Raw genomic sequence first — 20,382 nt, 5'->3', positions numbered from 1 at the left:
GGCTGGTAAATTTCAGAGTTCAACGTGGCTGGTTCAGCTTGCTTATTTGGAGGATATTTTTTTTACTCTTGAATGCGCTCAACAAGGAGATGCAAGAACCATGATTGAAATTGGTGAGAAGATTTCATCATTCAACAGAAACTTGGGTTAAGGAGCAAAAACATGGAAAAAAGAGAAAACTTTCTACCTTTTCTGCACTTAATCTCTGGAAGAATCAGGTGAAGTGGATGGTTAATCTCTGGAAGAATCAGGTAAAGTGGATGGTTAATCTCTGGAAGAATCAGAGGAGATTCTGCTACGTTTTACTTATGTCACCTCTTCTTTCGTGTCCATCATTCATGTTTCAAATGTTACATCACTGGCAAGCTTCCGGCGACAATCAGTGGGAGCCATCACTTGTACAATAGATGATGGTGGTAGCAGAATTAGCTCAGGACACTTCCAGTTTCCAGCCCCGCGATGTGGGCGCTTTGCTATGGGGCCTATGCCACCTTATGCTGTTTGTTTCAGTCAATGTTTCAGAAATATCAGCAAAGATTGCAAATGGAGCTGAATCGTGATATTCCAGAAATACTTGAGAATACTGAGGTGGCAGAGAGCAGTTGGAATCAAAACCCAATTGAAGTTAATGCAACTGAAGTTGATTGAGAACATTTCTAAGTTTCGGGAAGAATTGCTTGACCTCCAAGCTAGTCAGGTTTTGAGGGAGAAATTTGAATTCCTTTGGTGTAGTTTTGATGAGAACTTCAAGATTTTCCAGTTCTCTCTGCTGAAACGAACAAAGCCTTGCTTCCACTTCCAACCACATATAACTGAGAAGCAGGATTGTCGGCACTTGCAAATACGGAAACTAAATAAATCTGCTTAATCCTTGATTTGCACTGGGCTCTTTGTATCAATATTCTTCCAGTAATCCGTGCATTGGCTGAACGGATTCAGCCACTGGCTGAACGGGAGGCACGGTGGCACAATGGTAGAGTTGCTGCCTTGCAGCGTTCACAGGGCCAGAGACCTGGGTGTGATCCTGGCTACGAGGTTTGTACGTTCTCCCCGTGACCTGCGTGGGTTTTCTCCGAGAACTTTGGTTTCCTCCCACACTCCAAAGACCTACAGGTTGGTAGGTTAATTGACTTGGTATAAGTGTAAATGGCCCCTAGTGTAGGGTAGCGTTAATGTGCGGAGATGGCTTTTCGGTGAGGACTCGGTGTATCAATGCTGTATCTCTAAACTAAACTAAAAAACTAAATTCAACACCAAGGAAGTCACCAATTGTGTTAGATGTTTTAATTCGATTTCTATTTAAGGCTTTGATTTAGTTTGTATTGAATGTTTTAATTAAGTTCTATATGATTAGTGTTTGATGGTTTAATTTTGCATTCAATGATTTAATTTGATTTTTATTTGATGCTTTAATTTTGTGTTCAACAATTTAATTTGAATTTTATTCCATGCTCTAACTTGTTTTCAATAATTTAATTAGATTTTTATTGAAAGCTTTAGTTTTGTGATTATTAAGTTGCAAAACCAAACTAAAGTGTTTTGAAAACTCAAATGAGTGTGACAAAATTATTAATTCCTTTATCATGCTAGCTTAAAATATGGGCCATTTGTTTGATCAGTTTTCGGCTGCAGATGAAAAAGATTGAGAACCTCTGGTCTAGACTATTATTTCTCTGGAAATACATTTGATTATATATTCTAACTGGAAAGCAAGGCAAATCAATTGTCCTTTGAAAGTTAAGAGGCTGCAAGAGAATGTTGATGAAGATTAAATGTGTAGGAAGGAACTGCAGATGCTGGTTTACACCAAAGATGGACACAAAATGCTGGAGTAACTCAGCAGGTCAGGCAGCATCTCTGGAAAGAAGGAATGGGTGACGTTTCGGGTCGAGACCCTTCTTCAGTCTCAAGAGGAAGGTCCGAAGAAGGGTCTCGACCCGAAACGTCACCCATTCCTTCTATCTAGAGATGCTGCCTGACCCGCTGAATTATTCCAGCATTTTGTGTCTATCTTTGTCGACGAAGATGATGTGGCTTTGCAATGCAAGTCTGTGATCCATCGGCAACAAGCTGTTGCTGAGGGAATATCTCATTAAAGGACTTTTTTCAAGGTGGCTTTGTTATTCCACATTGGTAACTGTTTTGCTGGCATTGAGTTGGTGTCGTTGATTTGAAGCTTATCACGTTCACAGTAGAACATGAGTCATAGCCATTACTAGTCAATGGTAAACACTGCAGTTTCTCCATTTGTTTTCTGAATCATAGCAGTCTCATTCTGCTTCCAGGACATTCACGATCAGTTTGGTTTTGTTCCCATGATTGATGTTTTTTTCCCAGTTTTCACAGTTTCAGAGCATTGTTTTAAAAAATCTTACAAACTAAAAATCAGATCCAAAAACTGAACATGCTGGAAACTGTCATGGTTCAGGCATCAATTAGGGACATGAAAGTGGGGTTACCCATCAAAGGTTTTGAATATCAAGTGCCACCCTTCCACTCTGCAGGAAGTAGCTTCCTAAATTGTTCAATGTTCCCACCGCTTTTGTTCACTAAGAATTTGATCATTATTAAGATTATTAAGGGGTTGGACACGTTGGAGGCAGGAAACATGTTCCCAATGTTGGGGGAGTCCAGAACCAGGGGCCACAGTTTAAGAATAAGGGGTAGGCCATTTAGAACTGAGATGAGGAAAAACCTTTTTCAGTCAGAGAGTTGTGAATCTGTGGAATTCTCTGCCTCAGAGGGCAGTGGAGGCCAATTCTCTGAATACATTCAAGAGAGAGCTAGATAGAGCTCTTAAGGATAGCGGAGTCAGGGGGTATGGGGAGAAGGCAGGAACGGGGTACTGATTGAGAATGATCAGCCATGATCACATTGAATGGCGGTGCTGGCTCGAAGGGCCGAATGGCCTCCTCCTGCACCTATTGTCTATTCTCTATTGATCCTTTCACATTAATAGGATGGGTTAATGGTGATTGCAATGAACACAACTCATTAAAAACAGAAACCTATGGTGAAAGTTCATCAGTCATAGGAGCAGATTTAGACCATTCGGCCCATCGAGTCATCTCACCATTTAATAATGGCTGTTCTATCCCCCTCAACCGCATTCTTCCGACTTCTTTCTGTAATCAGAGTGGGAAATTTATGATATATTGATGCAATGAACAATTTCCTTTGTCTTTGCTGACTTATTTAAGATGTTCAGAAACTTGGGTCTGATGTTCTGACTTCCTCGTCTTTACTCTTCAGCTGGAGTCTGTCCCAAACCACTGGACTGTACCATTAAACGAAGAGCATCCTGCGCACCTGGCGTCAATTTTTGCGGGCCATGTTTCCCTGACTTCATTGAAGATGGGAAAGGAAATTGTGTACGGAACCCCTCTGCACAGCATGGTATGTAATAAAAAGTTTGAATTCTGATTTTTAGAGAGTCCTTTCCATCTACCTGTAAACTTTGGGCAAAGGAATAAGTTAAAGGTGCTGTGTTTGTAGGCTTTGAGGAAGTGTTTTCCCTCTGTTCAATCTGTTTCTTTAAAACTGGCTTGCTTTATTATATACAATGCTGTTTAATAGAAGATGGTTGAAATTATTTCATCCTTTCAGCTCAAATTGTGCGGTTCTGAATATCTTCATGGAATGATCTATCAGAAGGTAAACCTGTCTCCCTTGTCCAGCCTGGCTGAGATGCAATCACAAGGCACCTTTCTGCTCAATTGGAACGTGCCTTGTAAGCTATTCAGTTGTAGCATCATCATCTCAAAGTGGTTGCAATTAGTCAACCAATGCTGCATTTGCCTGCAAATACCCACTTTATGAGAACTAACTTTAAACTCTTAAGCGTGTCTATTGCCTGTTGTAAGACCCAATTGATCCTGTATGATTTATTTTTTAAACTCTTGTGCCACATCAAATAAATTCTTCCTGAAAGTAATAAGGATTGCATTTTTCAAAGAAGATAGACACAAAGTGCTGGAGTAACTCAGCGGGTCTGGAGACAGGACGGGTGACATTTCGGGTCAAACCCATCTTCAGGCACTTTTTTTTAAAGCTATTAAAATAATTATAACTATAAAATAACTATATATATATATATGTGTGTGTATATATATATATATATATATGCTATAAAAATATATGTTATATAAAATATGCATTATATAAAATATATGCTATATAAGTATGATATATATACAATATAGGTTATATATGATATATTATATGTAATACAAGCTATTACAAAATATTTTTAAAAAGCTAATTCTGTTTAAAGTCTACTGCTGTGGCACTTCAACATATGGACTGAGGGATGAGATATTGCAATAGTGGGAAGAATGAGAGACATAATCCTGCACATGTTATTTTTCAACACATTTAATGGTTGGAATTTCTGGTCAGCTGTAAAGCGATGGCACTATCTGGTAGCCTTGAAAGCAAGGCTAGAGAGACCTCTGTGCGAAAATGTCCTGAGTTTGTCAGTTCGAGGGATCCCTGAGGTCCAGGAGCTAAATTGTTATCTTGCTGACTTAGCAGCCATCTGCAAAAGGGAAAACTCTAATGCTCAGCAACCCAGGAAGCCAGAGGCACATTGCTAAATAAAAATGGATTAAATAGAGATTGGCAAGTAAAACTTGAATAAGTCAAACATTTTAAGAAAGAAAATTCAAAATGCATGATATTTTCTGAATATATGATGTGTTTACGATACAATACGATACGATAGACCTTTATTTATCCCAGGAGGGAAATTGGTCTGCCAACAGTCATATCATGTATGTGTGTATATATATGTTCGATGAGGTTGCAGGATTTTCAGGCTATTTTACAGAAGGCCCAGTGTGTTAAGATGCATTCATTTCCTCTCAAGAGATTTCTCCTGGTTCCTTTGGAGAGTGCTGTAAACAATGTGGCGAGGGGCTAAATTGCTGACAGCAATTTCAGGATTTCCACGTCAAATTGTGCGTGGGTGGAAATTCAGCAGTTGCTATTATTTATTGGAGTCGCGGTGATCTCCATCTATAACTCACCCTGTCGCCTTACTTACTGCATCCTCTCTGGTCAACTGCACAGTTTAAAAAAAAAACCTGGAGTACACAAGATAGGCATGTGTTCGTTTTTTCAAGGTTTGTTGATCTTGTTAATCCAGAATTTAACTGGATCTTCATCACAAATCTTCTTTCATCTTTTATTATGTATCTAGATTTTGTAAATCAGAATGGAGTTGATTTGGTTGCCATGTTACTGTACTCTTTCTTTTAAAAAAAAAACAGCAAGTTGATCCCAACATAAGTCTGAATCACTGGTCCTCTGACACGTAAAATATTTTTTTGCCTTTTTATACATGTTCATTTGTTTGGCTGTAGTTCAGTCGGTTTCACTCACTCACTTTTCTCTCCCACGCCATTATTCTTGCTGGTCCTTTTATTTATTTATTTATGCTCTGTTTGCCTCGCCAATACTTCCTTTTCTCTTTCCCTGTGTAACTCCACTCAGTTACTGCAGCCTTTGCTTTTCCATCCTCCTTGCCCCTCTCGCATCCCATGCTCCCTGAAATCCTGTCTCCTCTCTCCCTGCTTCTTGCTTGCTCCAGTTCATCCATTTCCCTCTCCTCCTAGGTTTCCCCAGTTCCACTTAGCGTGGGCTGCAAGCATTTAATGGGGAGATGGTCATGCATGTGAATTAGGCTCAAGCAGCAAAAGCCAATCTGAACAGCTGCAGTTGGTGGCGAAACCTTAATATATAATGGTAGAAAAAATTATTTACTTACAATACCTCTCATAGGTTCGAGGAGCAGAATTAGGCCATTCGACCCATCAAGTCTACTCTGCCATTTAATCATGGCTGATCTATCTTTCCCTCTCAACCCCATTCTCCTGCCTTCTCCCCATAACCCCTGACAACTGTACTAATCAAGAACCTGTCAATCTCCCCGTTAAAAATATCCATTGACTTGGCCTCCACAACCGTCTGTGGCAATGAATTCCACGGATTCGCCACCCACTAACTAAAGTTACTCCTTATCTCCTTCCAAAAGGTACGTCCTTTTATTCTGAGGCTATGGCCTCTGGCCCTAGACTCTCCCACCAGTGGAAACATCCTCGAAACATCCACTCTATCCAGGCCTTTCACTATTCAGTAGGTTTCAATGAGGTTCCCCCTTATCTGTCTAAACTCCAGCGAGTACAGGCCCAGTGCCGTCAAACCCTCCTGCAATTTCAGGGTGTCTCAAGTGATGTTTATTTGAGAACAAATGTATAATTTCCTTGCTCAAATTGCAATCTACAATATTCATTTGAGTGAGCAAATAAAGCTTCAGTTTTACATCTCATTTGAAAGGTGGGCATCAGCACCTTCCACAGCATAGCATTTCCTCAGCGCAGTGCTTAATGTTAACCCAGAGCGCCATGCAAATAGCTTGAGAGTATGTGTAGAACAGTATTAGGGACCGACTTCGGGAGCTCCAAGCCGCGGGAGCTTCGACCACCCCGATCGCAGGAGCTTCGACCGCCCCGGACACGGGAGCTTCGACCGCCCCGGACACGGGAGCTTCGACCGCCCCGGACAAGGGAGCTTCGACCGCCCCGGACACGGGAGCTTCGACACCCCGGACACGGGAGCTTCGACCGCCCCGGACACAGGAGCTTCGACCGCCCCGATCGCAGGTGCTTCGACGGCCACGGACATGGGAGCTTCGACCGCCTCGACCACGGATGGTTCAACTGCGCCGTCCGTGGGAGAATAAGGAGGAAAGAAGATAAGATTTATTGCCTTCCATCACATTGAGGAATGTGGGGGAGCTGCTGTGGTGGATGTTTATGTTAACTTTTATGTAGTTATGTTTCTTGTTGCTTTTTTCTGGTATGCCTATATGGTAAATCAAATTTCACTGCACCTTAAATGGTACACGTGACAATAAAGGACCATTGAACCATTGATGGAACTGCAGATGCTGGTTTACACTGAAGATAGACACAAAATGCTGGAGTAACTGAACGGGACAGGCAGCATCTCTGGATAGAAGGAACGGGTGACATTTTGGGTCGTGACCCATCTTCTGAAGAAGCATCACCCATTCCTTCCATCCAGAGATGCTGCCTGTCCGCTGAGTCATTCTAAGGTTTTGTGTTCATCTTTAGCTTGCGAGCACAATTAAAGTCCACATAATTCTGACGAACATGAAAACTTGCAACTGAGCAACAGCCCAAATGGATGTGCAATGCCGTGATCTATTTTAAAAAAGATATTTAGTGAAATATGTGAACCAGCAAGAAATGAATTTGACGAGGGGCAGTTTGACACTGTGATAATCTGGAGAAGATGTTCCGTGGAAATTTTTGTTAAATCCAGGGATTTGGGACAATTGTTGAGCTAATCCTCAATAAATACAGGTTCCTTTGGAGCCACACTGCGATTCTGCCTTGGGGTTGAAGTAGGCAGCTGTTCCAAAGATATCTCGGTGTTGATTGCATTGTTAGTAATCTGAATAAGCAGCTTTGTGTGCCTACAAACCTCTGGCAGACTGGGACAAATTACATGTTATGGTTTGCATTGAGTGTAATTGTGAAAAATATGTGTGTTTTGGTTACAGCTGTTCAATTATTTACTTCAGCTTCAGAAAGGAGCGTGATGGATGTGAGAATGATGATTGAAGTTCCAGTTAGGAAAACATTTCTGGCTTTTATATTTTGTTAATATAAAATATAGTCAAGTATGTTTTTATTTTGGAACAAGGCCCAGCTAGAATACAGAGTGTGGAAATATGAGTCATAACCTTATCCGGCAACTGTGCCTTGACCTTTATAATCAGGGATCACTGGTTAATATTGAGCAGCCGGAATCTGGGTGGATTTATTTTGAGGTTAGGAATGCTCACATTAATTGTGGTGCCCCTATTATGGGCAGCAAGAGACTCCTGGTATTTACTCACCAAGAAGTCTTTGAGAATGTCCTTGAACCTTAGTTTAGTTTATTGTCACGTGTACCGAGGTACAGTGAAAAGCTTTTGTTGCGTGCTAACCAGTCAGCAAAAAGACTATACGTGATTACAATTGAGCCATTTACATAGATACATAAGAGAATAACGTTTAGTGTAAGGTAAAGTCCAATCAAAGATAGTCTGAAGGTCACCAATGAGGTAGATAGTAGTTCAAGATGGCTCTCTGGTTGTGGTAGGTAGTTGCCTCATAATAGCTGGGAAGAAACTGTCCCTGAATCTGGAGATGTGCTTTTTCACACTTTTATACCTTCTGCCTGATGGGAGAGGGGAGAAGAGGGAGTGGCCGGGGGTGAGACTGGTCCTTGATGATGCTGCTGGCCTTGCCGAGGCAGCGTGAGGTGTAGATGGAGTCAATGGAAGGGAGGTTGGTTTGTGTGATGGTCTGGGCTGCGTCCACAATTCGCTGCAATTTCTTGTGGTCTTGGATGGAGCTGTTCCCAAACCCTATCCTCTGACCACCTCGTGATCCATTTTCATGACTCAGCTTGGAATCCTTTTGAACAACACAAAAGCAGTGGTAGGCCGCTGGAACATTCAAGCCTGCCCTACCATTCGGGATGATATGGCTGATCTACTTCAGGCCTCGTCTCCTCGTCTGTGCCAGATTCATTTTTAGGGTTGCCAACTGTCCCATATTAGTCAGGGCATCCTGTATTTTGGGCTAAATTGGTTTGTTCCATACGGGACCGCCCTTGTCCCGTATCAGTAGGGTTGCCAACTTACTCACTTCTAAAGAAGGGACAAAGGGCGACATCACCTCCCCGCGCCCCACGTGACCTCACCCAGCCAGCGGCCACGTGCTCCCGCTCCACCAATGGCGGCCGCCCGGGCCGGGAGCACGTGGCCACTGGCTGGGTGAGGTCACGTGAGGCGCGGGGCAGTGACGTCACCTTGTCCCGTATTTGGGAGTGAGGAAGTTGGCAACCCTATTAACTTTCCACTATCTTTCAAAAATGAATCTACTTAAACATCCCTACTGACCTAGCCTCCAAGGCTCTGGGGTAGAGAATTCCATAGATTCATTCAAATGCATTTCTATGGACCTCAGGGGTTTTCCCATATAGATTCAGGCATGTGAAGGACATGGCCTGAGGGTAAATGAGAGCCCCAATGCAAGGTAAATCAGCTAGGGAGAGGACATGATATTGGTTTGCTTACTCTTTCAGTGGACTTGGGAGGATTTTGTGAAGACAGACTTGATAGTACCACGCTTATGCTTTGAAATGCTTGCTGTAGGTAGGCAAATTCTTGGAAGTGTACAATTGCATCCGGTTTCCTCCCATACTCCAAACAGGTACAGGATTGTAGGCTAATTGGCTTTGGTAAAATTGTAAATTGTCCCTCGTGTATGTAGGATAGCGTAAAGTGTGCAGTGATCACTGGTCGGCACGGACTCGGCGGGCTGAAGGGTCTGTTTCCGCGCCGTATCTCTAAACTAAAAAAAGAAGGTAGGTATCACTGATTCTCATGGTTCATGTAGGGTTCTACATCTCGATCTTCAAGCACCCTTTTCCTCAACTGATTTAGGTCTTTGATGAAAGGAATAGGTGACGTTTCAAGTCGAGATCCTTCTATGGAAGGGTCTCGGCCCGAAACGTCATCTATTCCTTTTTTTCCAGACATGCTGTCTGACCCGCTGAGTTACTCCAGCTTTTGGTGTCTATCCGGTTTAAACCAGCATCTGCAGTTCCTTCCTCCCTCCACATTTGATCTAAGTCTTTGCTCTAGAATGAATGCAACGATGTACATCATTGTCAGTGAATGCTTTAACTGAGAGGTGGCTCTCCAGGTATGGGAAGTGGCCCAGATTTTTCAGGGTCTTCCTGTGAATCTTTTTAGGACACTGTTCCTCTACTTGTCCAGCAGGGGAAACATGGACAGACCTGGGAGGGGGGGGGGGGGGGGGAGCATGGGCAAGAATGTGGCTGAGAGAGGGGCTAAATAGATGTCTACATTAACAACTAGGAATCAAAGCAGGATCATGGCTGGAAGAAGGGGTGGATACGGAGCCTGATAGTGTTCTCCTCATGGATGCTGTCTTTAAAGCCGCCGAGCTGGTACCCCACAAAACCAAGCCGACCATGGCCAACAAGGGGAAGCCCTCGAGCCGGTACCCCACGGCTGAATGCAAGTTGCAGGGGGTAGCAGCTGAGCCACCCCCCCGTGGCCGAACGCGACCCAGCAGACCGCGGCCTGCTGTAGGTAGCTGCCGAGCTGGTTCCCCACACACAGGACCCAGCGGATCGCGGTCTGGAAGGGGGAGCCTGCCGAGCGGCCCTGATCATGGGACCCAATGGACCACGACCTGGAAGGGGAAGCCCACTAAGCCGGCCCCGGCTCATCCACCAAAGACCACAGGCCGGGAGATGGAGCCGGCGATGCCAGATGCAACCGGCAAGGAGCGAGGCCGGTAGAAGAGGAGAGGGAACGGGGGATCTGGCTGCAGGAGACTCCCCCAGGGAACAATGGTGGATGGGCGGGAAGAGGGACGTGGGTTCGCTGGTCGGTCCAGATGTTCAAGGAAGGCAATGGCTGGTGGCCCACAGCAGCCTGGGGTTTGTCTAAAAAACTAGAGCCCAGCCTGGACTTTGAAAATGACGCCATTACATAGCACCTCTTGCATGCGGGGTCAATGGACTATTCCTGTACACTTGCTAATCGGGGATGTGTTTGCGTGTGGCAATGCTCTACTGGACTGTTTGTAAGAAGAGAAGTTCACTCTGCGTTTGCACTTCGCTCGTGTGACAATCAAAGCCCCACTGTGCCATTGAATCAGTGAGACATAATACATTTTCCCAATTATGGAATGAATTGAAAGTTATAACTTGTGTTGCTATGCAACCCATTCATATTTGAAAGTGTAACCATTAACACCTAATTAATAGATGTGATTTTGGTGAAAAAACTGCAAATATTAAGAACGCGTAGATCCAAATTGCTTGAGAATGCCACCGATCGATTTCACCTTATCCTGATTTACCTATTATTGATGTCCATATTGTTAAATAACATCTGTTATTATATTCGACAGTCAATACTACCTTGCTTGCTATTCAGTTCACCCTCTCCCACTCAAGGTGGTATTACCTATATAATTACCTGTATAAGGTAGTATTACCCATATAATCACCTGTGTAACTGTGACCGAGTTGGTCTACTCCAACCATCGTTTTACTTTATGCTGATCGTTTTATGTTTGCTGATGACTGCGCCCTCAATGCCAGCACAGAGCAGAAGATGCAGCATGAAATGGACTGCTTCTCACAGGCCTGTGACAACTTTGGTCTCTCCATTAGCACCCAGAAGTCTGAAGTTATGTACCAGCCCGCGCCTGAAAAGCCCTACCAGGAACCACACATCACGGTGAAGGGGCAGAATCTACAGGCAGTCGACAGCTTTACCTATCTGGGTAGTACACTCTCGTGAGTGGTGAACATTGACGCTGAGGTCAACAACAGGATTGCCAAGGCGGGAGCGGAGCGGAGAGGACTCGGCCTCACCACCAAGCTGAAGGTCTACCGTGCAGTGGTACTCACCACTCTTCTCTATGCCAGTGAGACCTGGACTGTCTACAGCAGACATGCCAAACAGCTCAAACACTTTCACTTGTGCTGCCTTACGCAGACTCCTTCACATCAGGTGACAGGACAAAATTCCCGACACAGAGGTCTTGGAACGGGCCGGAATCCCCAGCCTCCACACCCTCCTACGGAAAGCCCAAGCCAAATGGGCAGGCCATGTCGTCAGAATGCTCGAGAGTCGACTGCCGAAACAGCTTCTGTATGGAGAACTGTGTCTGGGCAAGCGCTCAGTAGGAGGACAGAAGAAACGGTTTAAGGACTGCCTCAAAGTGTCCCTCAAAGACTTGGACATCAACCTCAGCACTTGGGAGTCTCTTGCTCTGGACCGTCCAACCTGGCGTAGCAAGCTCACCACAGGAGCCCGTGCAGCAGAGAACAGACGCACTGCAGAGGCCCAGAGGAAACGCACCGCGAGCAAGGCCCGGGCTACCTCCACTTCCACTGCAGCACCCATCCACTTGTGTCCTACGTGTGGGCATGCCTTCCGGGCCCCGATTGGTCTCACCAGTCACTTCCGGACCCACAGTCACCAATCCTCCAACTGAAAGTGAAGTCATGGTCATCTTCCAACCCGAAGGACCAACAACAACAACAACTTTATTACGTCACCCGAGGTTCAAGCACAATTGACCTAGGAATTAAATCACATAATTTTATTGCTTTGCAAATTAAAATTACATTTGCAATGATTGGATTTCAGCGCTAAATGGTTATTGTTATATTAAGTTATGTGCACAATGGGTTTTCTGGATGATTTGCATATTTTTAAAAAAGTGTTATGAGATTTGAATTGTCATATGGACAGGCAATGGAACAATGAAATTCTTGCTTGCTGCAGCTTTACAGGTCAATTAACGCGATCATACAAATATACAATGGTTTGTAATACAATAAATTAATAATCAGTAAAACAAGGTAACTAGTCCATCCATAATAGAGCAAAACCCAAGTCTGCATTGCAACCAAATAAATAGTGCACATAAGTTCATAGTTGCTGAGGTAGTGGTTAGTATTGTGCAGCGTTTATCATGTTCATTTGCTTGCTTTCTCTCTCCCTCTCTACCATCCCTTATTAATTAGTTAACGAGTTATCTCTGTAAGCATTAGGGTCACTTGGACAAATCTCCCTTGCCTATCCGCTCCTTCCCTCTCCTTCTCTGTAACTTAAAACTAGTTTTATCGCTTTCTCAGTTCTGATGAAGGATCTGCAACCTGTAACATTAACGCTATTACTTTCCATGCCCCATTGTATGCTGGTAAAAAAAAAAAATTAAATTGAGTACCTTGCTTATCCCGGCAATTCTAATCCCCTCATCAAATATTTAAATCCTTCTGGACTTATCCTTTTTAAATTTCCGAACTCGATAATAGACGCAAAATTCATTGCCTTTCATCACATGGCCAAAAACGTGCTTTACAACCAGACATCACAGCAGGGTCTCATTTTCAGGCTTTAGTAACTCAGGCTACTCTATGATGCTGATTCTGTGACCTTTTCAAAAACAGCAGCAAGTGGTGTAGGAGGAAAGAACTGACTGAGCCTCGATTTATTTTCTGTCTATCACTGCGAAAGGGCAGATATTTGAAATGGAGGGGTGTTCTAGCACATACTTTGAACCATGACAGTGATTCAGCTGTAGTTAGGGTTAGAGATGCGAAGAAGAATCACTCATTGTTGGCAATCTGAGTGCTCGTCTTGAACATGAGTAATAATCACTGCATCAAAAATCTAAGGGAAAGACATGGATGGGAGGAGTCGGGTGTGGAGTTTCCCAGAACTCTCTTGGAGAGACGGTTGTGAGTAGGGTTGCCAACTGCCCCGTTTTAACCGGGACATCCCGTATTTTGGGCAAAATTAGTTTTGTCCTGTACGGGACCGCCCTTGTCCCGTGTTAGTAGGGTGGCCAACTTCCTCACTCCCAAATAAGGGACAAAGGGTGACTTTACTGCCCCGCGCCCCACGTGACCTCACCCAGCCAGCGGCCATGTGCTCCCGCTCCACCAATGGCGGCCGCCCGGGCCCGGCGGGAGCATGTGGCTGCTGGCTGGGTGAGGTCACGTGGGGTGCGGGGCGGTGACGTCTCCTTTGTCCCGCATTTAGGAGTGAGGAAGTTGGCGACCCTAGTTATGAGGGATGAGAATTAATCTGGCGGCACGTTGGCTCAGAGGTGGATTTGCTGCCTTGCAGTGCCAGAGGCTGATGATCACCTTGAGTTTATAGTAAATCAGGAGTAACAGCAGGGCAACTTTACTGTGGGTGGAATCAAGGACACTTGCATCAATGACAAAATCGCAGCCGAGGACATCTTCAAACTGTCTTTGAGATGAGTTAGAGAGAGCTCTAGGGGCTAGTGGAATCAAGGGATATGGGAAGAAGGCGGGCACTGGGTACTGATTGTGGATGATCAGCCTTGATCACAATGAATGGCGGTCGGTGCTGGCTCGAAGGGCCAAATGGCCTCCTCCTGCACCTATTTTCTGTTTCTATGAGGCCAGCTGCTCTTTTGTCCTTGGCCTGCAAACGCGATAGCTGCAGTAAGAAATGAGTATTAAAGGTTAGGAGTTGATCGAATATTAACGCAAACCAGTACTGTATTTAGTTAAGGGGGTGAGGAAAGAAAGTCAAGTATAAGGCGCTAATGAGCTAATCCTGTCTCAAGACCCTTAAAGGCAACATAACATTATTCATTGAAGGACACAGATCTTTTCCTATTCATATTTTCCAAATGAACAATTAATGTAAAAGTAGATCTCGTGTGGCGTTTTGTGCTGTATCTTGGTGGGACCAGTCTGTTGCTGAAGGTGCTCCTCAGGTTGACCAGTGTGTCATGGAGGGGGTGGACTGTATTGTCCAAGAAAGCATTGCTTTCTGGCACAAAAACAGCAAATAAAAGTGATCTGTACTGCAAAAGAAGGCTGGAGATGTACTAGTTTCACCTAGGTTCAATCCTGACTGTCTCTGCATCCCAACCAGCCTTGGTGTGATCCATCCGTTAGGTTTTTACCTTCTCCCTGTGACGGCTTGAGTTTCCTCCAAGTGCTCTGGGTTCCAAAGAGGTAATATGGGGAAAATAAAATGGACGATTTAGATTGATGCTTGATGGCCAATGGGCCTGTTTCCATGCAGGAGCATGATATAATTCTTCACAAGGGTAGAAAGCTTTTGAATCGGCCAAGACAATTAGAGCGAATTCCATTCACATTTCTGAGGGTGGGAATTTTGCTAATGTCAATGAATGTCAAGGATAAGTGGTCAGACTTCACTCTTGTTGGTGCTGGTCATGCCTGGCACTCTCCATTCTTTCCAGCTTAACAACATCCTATAGCAGGTGACCAAAGCTGAAAACTTTACTCTAAATGGAGCCTCACCAATGTCACAGCATAACATCCCAACCTCTACACTCTATATCCTGACTGATGGAGGCCATTTACCAAGAGCCTTCTTGACCACCCTAGCTTCCTGCAATGCCACTTTCAAAGAACTATGTACCTGCACTCCTAGATCCCTCTGTTCTACAACACTCAATGGGGCCCTGCCATTCACTGTGAGTGTCCTGGCCTGGTTTGACTTCTCAAAATGCAACACCTTGCACTTATCTGCATGAAACTCCATTCACCATCCCTCAGCCAATGGAGCAAGATCCTTTTGTACTTGTTGTTGACCGTCTTCGCTAACTACAACCGCTTAGTGTCATTCTCAAAATTACCAATCATGCCTTCTACATTCTCATCCAAATCATTAATATAAACCACAAACAACAATGGACCCAGCACCGATCCATGGGCACAGCACTAGCCCCAGGCCACCAGTCAGAAAATAACCTTCCACCATCACCCTCGGCTTCCTCCCATGAAGCCAATTTTGTATCCAGTTGGCCAGCTCTCCTTGGATCCCGCGCGATCTTGCCTTCCAGAGCAGCCTGCCACTGGGAACCTTATCAAATGCCTCACTCGTCCAGTCCATATAGACAACATAGTTTTGCCCTCGTCAACCTTTTTGCTTACTTCATCAAAAAACATCAGATTCGTAAGACATCATCTCCCAGGTACAAAACCATCCCGAATCAGCCCCTGTCTATACGTGCGTGCGTGCGTGTGTGTGTGTGCGCGTGTACGCGTGCTTGCGTGCGTGTGTGTGTCCCCCCCTCTCAGAATACTCTCCAGTAATTTGCCTACCACAGATGCAGATGTCAGGCTCAGTAATCTATGGTTCCCAGGCTTTTCCTTGCAGCCCTTCTTAATTAGAGCCACATCATAAGCCACTGTCCAGTCTTGCGACATCTCATCCATGTCTAATGATGATCCATACATCTCAGCCAGGATGCCAGTTATTTCTTCTCTAGCTTCCCACGGTGTCCTCAGATATATATGATCAGAGTCATGAGATCAATTTTTAAAAATTCCATCATATTAAGTGGAAATGTATCTCTAAAATACATGAAAGTCATAGAACCTTTGTTCTGTGCATAGCAGGGCAGTTTTATTTAAAACGCTTTCTTAAGATGCTCATCTGAAACAGAAATCTGAAGCTGCAAATGAATACCAGACAGAATGTGTTTCAGTGCAATGCTGAGTTATCGCAGGCTGTCATCTTCCACGCTATCTTCTATGTCACAGCTATTACGCATTTTCCACAAATTTCTGGTAGCGTTTCTACTATTGGCCAGTGGAGAACAGGCTGGTATTCATTCACTCATCCCACTTTGCTGAAAGCTCTCAGATTCAACACGGGCTGACTGCAGGGCAGCTGCCAGTGCCTTTTATCCTGCAATACCTCGTCTTTCTCCACGAGAAGAAGGAAACCAGCCTACGGCCACATTTAGTTTGCCTTTCACATTTCTACTTTGTCTGCAAGAATGAATGTACAGAGAATTCTATTTCCAAAGTGCCTTTTTGCATTAATTACCCTGAGTATCTGCACTCCTTTGAACAGAGACCATGGACACTGGAGAGGTAAGGGTGGGTTTTAACCCTTAGATGTGAGGCTGCATTTATAGAAAACTGATTGTTTCCTCATTTTAGGTTTGGAATTAATGAGAGGCGATGCTGTATTCAGATTTAACTTTTTCTTTCACCGTCAATTTGTAGAATGATGTTGTCCGTTAAAGCTAATTTGATCCTTTCCTTCAGGATATTGATAGATTCCTTGGAATAGCTCTTTCTGTGTCCATAGCAACGTCCTCAATGCTGCGTGCGTGGCTGGTGGCACAAAGACAGCAGTTTAATCCAATCCAGCTTTATGCCAGTGACATCACTGAGCTCTGTTTATTTACCTTTTAACTTGCAGACGAGGGAAGGTTAGAATAAAAACAGCAATAATAAGATGATATATTCCTGAAAGAATTTGAGTTGTATCTGCATCCAGAAAAACATTGCCCTTTTCCAGTTTTTCGAATGATTTTTGAATCTGTTTTTTAAAAAATATAGTGGAGGTTGTCAAAATGAAATTAATCTCATCAAAATGAATGAATGAAAATGTTTAATTGGCTCAAGGATCTCGATGTGTATTTGACCTCATAAACGATCAGAACTGGCACAGACCAGAATGGAAGAACGATTAATGATATTTTTAAAAGAGTGCACATTTGATTAAAGGTGGTTAATCCTGATGCCAGATTTATATCAGTTATTTTGAGGGGGAACCTGCAGACCAGTTGGTATATAATTTTGCTGCAAGTTACTAAACCATGTTCATTGATGTCACTGAACTAGAACTGGACTGCATTGAATGAAATGGTTTTGGAGGTTGATCTTTAAGCTACAGGTGAAAGATGCTTATCACTGTTCTGTGGCTTGGCTAATTCAAGGCATAACGCAATAAATTAAACAATTAACCAAAATAATTGATCGATGAGATTAGATAGGGGATTGCTGTTGCTTGTGAATAAATCAAAAAACTAATCCACTTGAGAGCTTCACATGACGTCAAACCATGTTTTTCCTTTGTGTAGGACGGAACTGCAGATGCTGGTTTAAACCTGAAGATGGGCACAATAAGCTGCAGTAACTCAGCGGGACAGGCAGCATCTCTGGAGAGAAGGAATGGGTGACGTTTTGGGTTGAGACCCTTCTTCAGACACAGAAGGGTCTTGACCCGAAACGTCACCCATTCCTTTTCTCCAGAGATGCTGCCTGTCCCACTGAGTTACTCCAGCTTTTTGTGTCCATCTCCTTGTTTTTCCTTTACTCATTTTGTTTTTGCACCAGTGTCTTTCAATTTGATTAAGGTCTTTATTTATTTAGAGCGGTGTTGTATTTGGAGGATAGGTTTGCCAGTTTATGCATGCTCTTATCATTTCATTACAGATTCACAATTGCAGAATATTCAAAGGTATTTGTTTAGATATGTAAGTGTGGACCAGTCAGCTTTTGAAATAATCGTAATCGTAATTAATTTATTAACCAAGTATGTTTTGCAATATAGAAATAATTTAATTTTGCCATGCAGTCATACCAAAAAAGCAATAAGAGGCCCAACTGCATATAAATTAATGTAAACATCCACGACAGCAGCCCCCCCCACATTCCTCACTGTGATGGAAGGCAATAAAGTCTAGTGGAGCACTAGAATCAAATCCTGACATTCTGTAGAGTCACAGAGGATATGAATCATAGAAATGCATCTTAGAAACAGACCATTCAACCCATTACTCAATGCCTGCTTCACTGAAGCATTCTTCCAAAGTATTTCACTCTATCTTTGTAGACGTGCAGAAACCAATTTTTAACTTTGCAATGGCCACATATTTGGACGCAAAATGCTGTTGGATATCGTGAGATTGTACAAGATGCTATTAAGAAGCAGATCTACCTGTAAGCTCTTGGATGCTCATCTATGTGAAGAGCCACTCTCACTTTCTCAGTTACCCATCAGTATGACATGTGAATTGAAGAGCAGTGTTAAATTCCATCCCTTGCCATCTTGGATTATGTCCTCAAGTCTTCTCCAAAACTATTATTCTTCCAGTTTTGTCAAATAGCATAGTATGAAATAATAGCACACAGGCAGTTGAAAGGGACTTTAGTTCATTAACCTTGAGATGTATTAGTTTTTGTAGATTTTTCTGTGAACCTACCTGAATAGTTTGTTTTTCATTCCCAGATTCTCTGTTATGCAACATACTTATTCTTTATGAAGTGCAATACCTTTATCCGTACGATATGCAGGTTGTATTCCTAGAAAATAGTCCATATCTGAGCATCACATCTGAGGAAGGATGTGCTGACTCTGGAGAGCGTCCAGAGGAGGTTTACAAGAATGATCCCTGGAATGAGTGGGTTGACCTATGATGAGCATTTGACAGCACTGGGCCTGTACTCGCTGGAGTTTAGAAGGATGAGGGGGAGGGGGGCCAGATAGGAGCAGTATTAGACCATTTGGCCCACCAAGTCTACACTGCCATTCAACCATGGCTGACCTATCTCTCCCTCCTAACCCCATTCTCCTGCCTTCTGCCCATAACCCCTGACACCTGTATTAATCAAGAATCTATCTCTGCCGTAAAAATATCCATTGACTTGGCCTCCACAGCCTTCTGTGGCAAAGATTTCCATAGATTCACCACCCTCTGACTAAATAAATTCCTCCTCATTTCTTTCCTAAAGGAACATCCTTTAATTGTGAGGCTAATAGTCCTAGACTCTCCCACTAGTGGAAACATCCTCTCTACAACCACTTCACTATTCGGTATGTTTCAAGGCAGAAATAGTTAGATTCTTGATTAGTACGGGTGTCAGGGGTTATGGGGAGAAGATTCAAGATCAAGATTCAAGAGATTCAAGATATCTTTATTTGTCATCTAGAATGGGTGACTAAATGGAATTTAGTCACCCACAGTCCAATAATAAAAGCAATAAAACAAGCAAATTACACAACCCCAACCAACACACAAAAAAAAGAAACATCCATCACAGTGAGTCTCCTCCAGTCCCCTCCTCACTGTGATGGAAGGCCAGAATGTCTTTTCCCTTCCCCTGCTGTCTTCTCCCGCGGCCAGGCTGGTGTCGTTGCCACGTTCTAGACCGCGCCGGACGGTGAAAGGTCCGCGGCGGGCCGACCCCAGCCCCGCTATCCGGGGCGGGCGAACACGCTGTCGCTGCCGCTGTTGCTGCACGTCGGGGCGACATTGAAGCCCCCGCCGAGCAGAGAAAAATCCCGCGGCCTATTTCAGGCCACGCCGGACGGTGAATTGTCCGCGGCGGGCCGACCCAAGCCCCACATCCCGGGGCGGGCAATCACGCTGCCGCTGCCGGAGCTCCCAATGTCAGCATCTACGTGGCCCGAGCCGAAGGCGAGTCGCAGCCGCTCCCGCAGCCTCCGAGGACGGCCGGCTCCGCTGATGGTGAGTCCGGTCGGCTCCGCTGATGGTGAGTCCGGTCGGCTCCGCTGATGGTGAGTCCGGTCCGCGGGCTCTGCGAACCAGAGCCCTGGAGGCCGCCAGCTCCAGGAGTTGGGCCGATGGTAGGCCGCAGCAGGAACGGAGACCCGACCCAGAAAACAAAGGTCGGGTCTCCGTTCGGAAGGGACACATATTACAATTTTACAGTTCCCCCCCTCCCCCCCACATACACACATAGTACACAAACACAAAAACACGACATCACATCTACAATTAAGACAAAAAAAACAAAAAACTCAGAGACAAACAGACCGCAGGTAAGCCGCAGCTGCTAGGGCAGCGCCGCCATTTTGGAGGTAGAATGGGGTTAGGAGGGAGAAATAGATCAGCCATGATTGAATGGCGGAGTAGACTTGATGGGCCGAATGGCCTAGTTCTGCTCCTTTCACTTCTGACCTTATGACCA

At 44.3% G+C, this 20,382-nt stretch overlaps 1 protein-coding gene across 2 annotated transcripts in view; it reads left to right on the top strand.

Moving 5' to 3' along the window:
* LOC144608557 (neural proliferation differentiation and control protein 1-like) overlaps positions 1-20,382 on the top strand; it is a 96,809-nt gene that overhangs the window by 44,228 nt on the left and 32,199 nt on the right. Inside the window, exon 2 of one of the 2 annotated variants that reach the window (XM_078426500.1) lies at positions 3,253-3,396. In XM_078426500.1, coding sequence (XP_078282626.1) covers positions 3,253-3,396 — 144 coding nt within the window. Of the gene's footprint in view, positions 1-3,252; positions 3,397-16,361; positions 16,531-20,382 lie in introns of those variants that run through there. The other variant, XM_078426501.1, reaches the window with a different exon arrangement.

This window comes from Rhinoraja longicauda, chromosome 31, assembly GCF_053455715.1.
Source record: "Rhinoraja longicauda isolate Sanriku21f chromosome 31, sRhiLon1.1, whole genome shotgun sequence".
Classification (NCBI taxonomy): Eukaryota; Metazoa; Chordata; class Chondrichthyes; order Rajiformes; family Arhynchobatidae; genus Rhinoraja; species Rhinoraja longicauda.
This window is presented reverse-complemented; position numbering and strand designations above follow the sequence as displayed.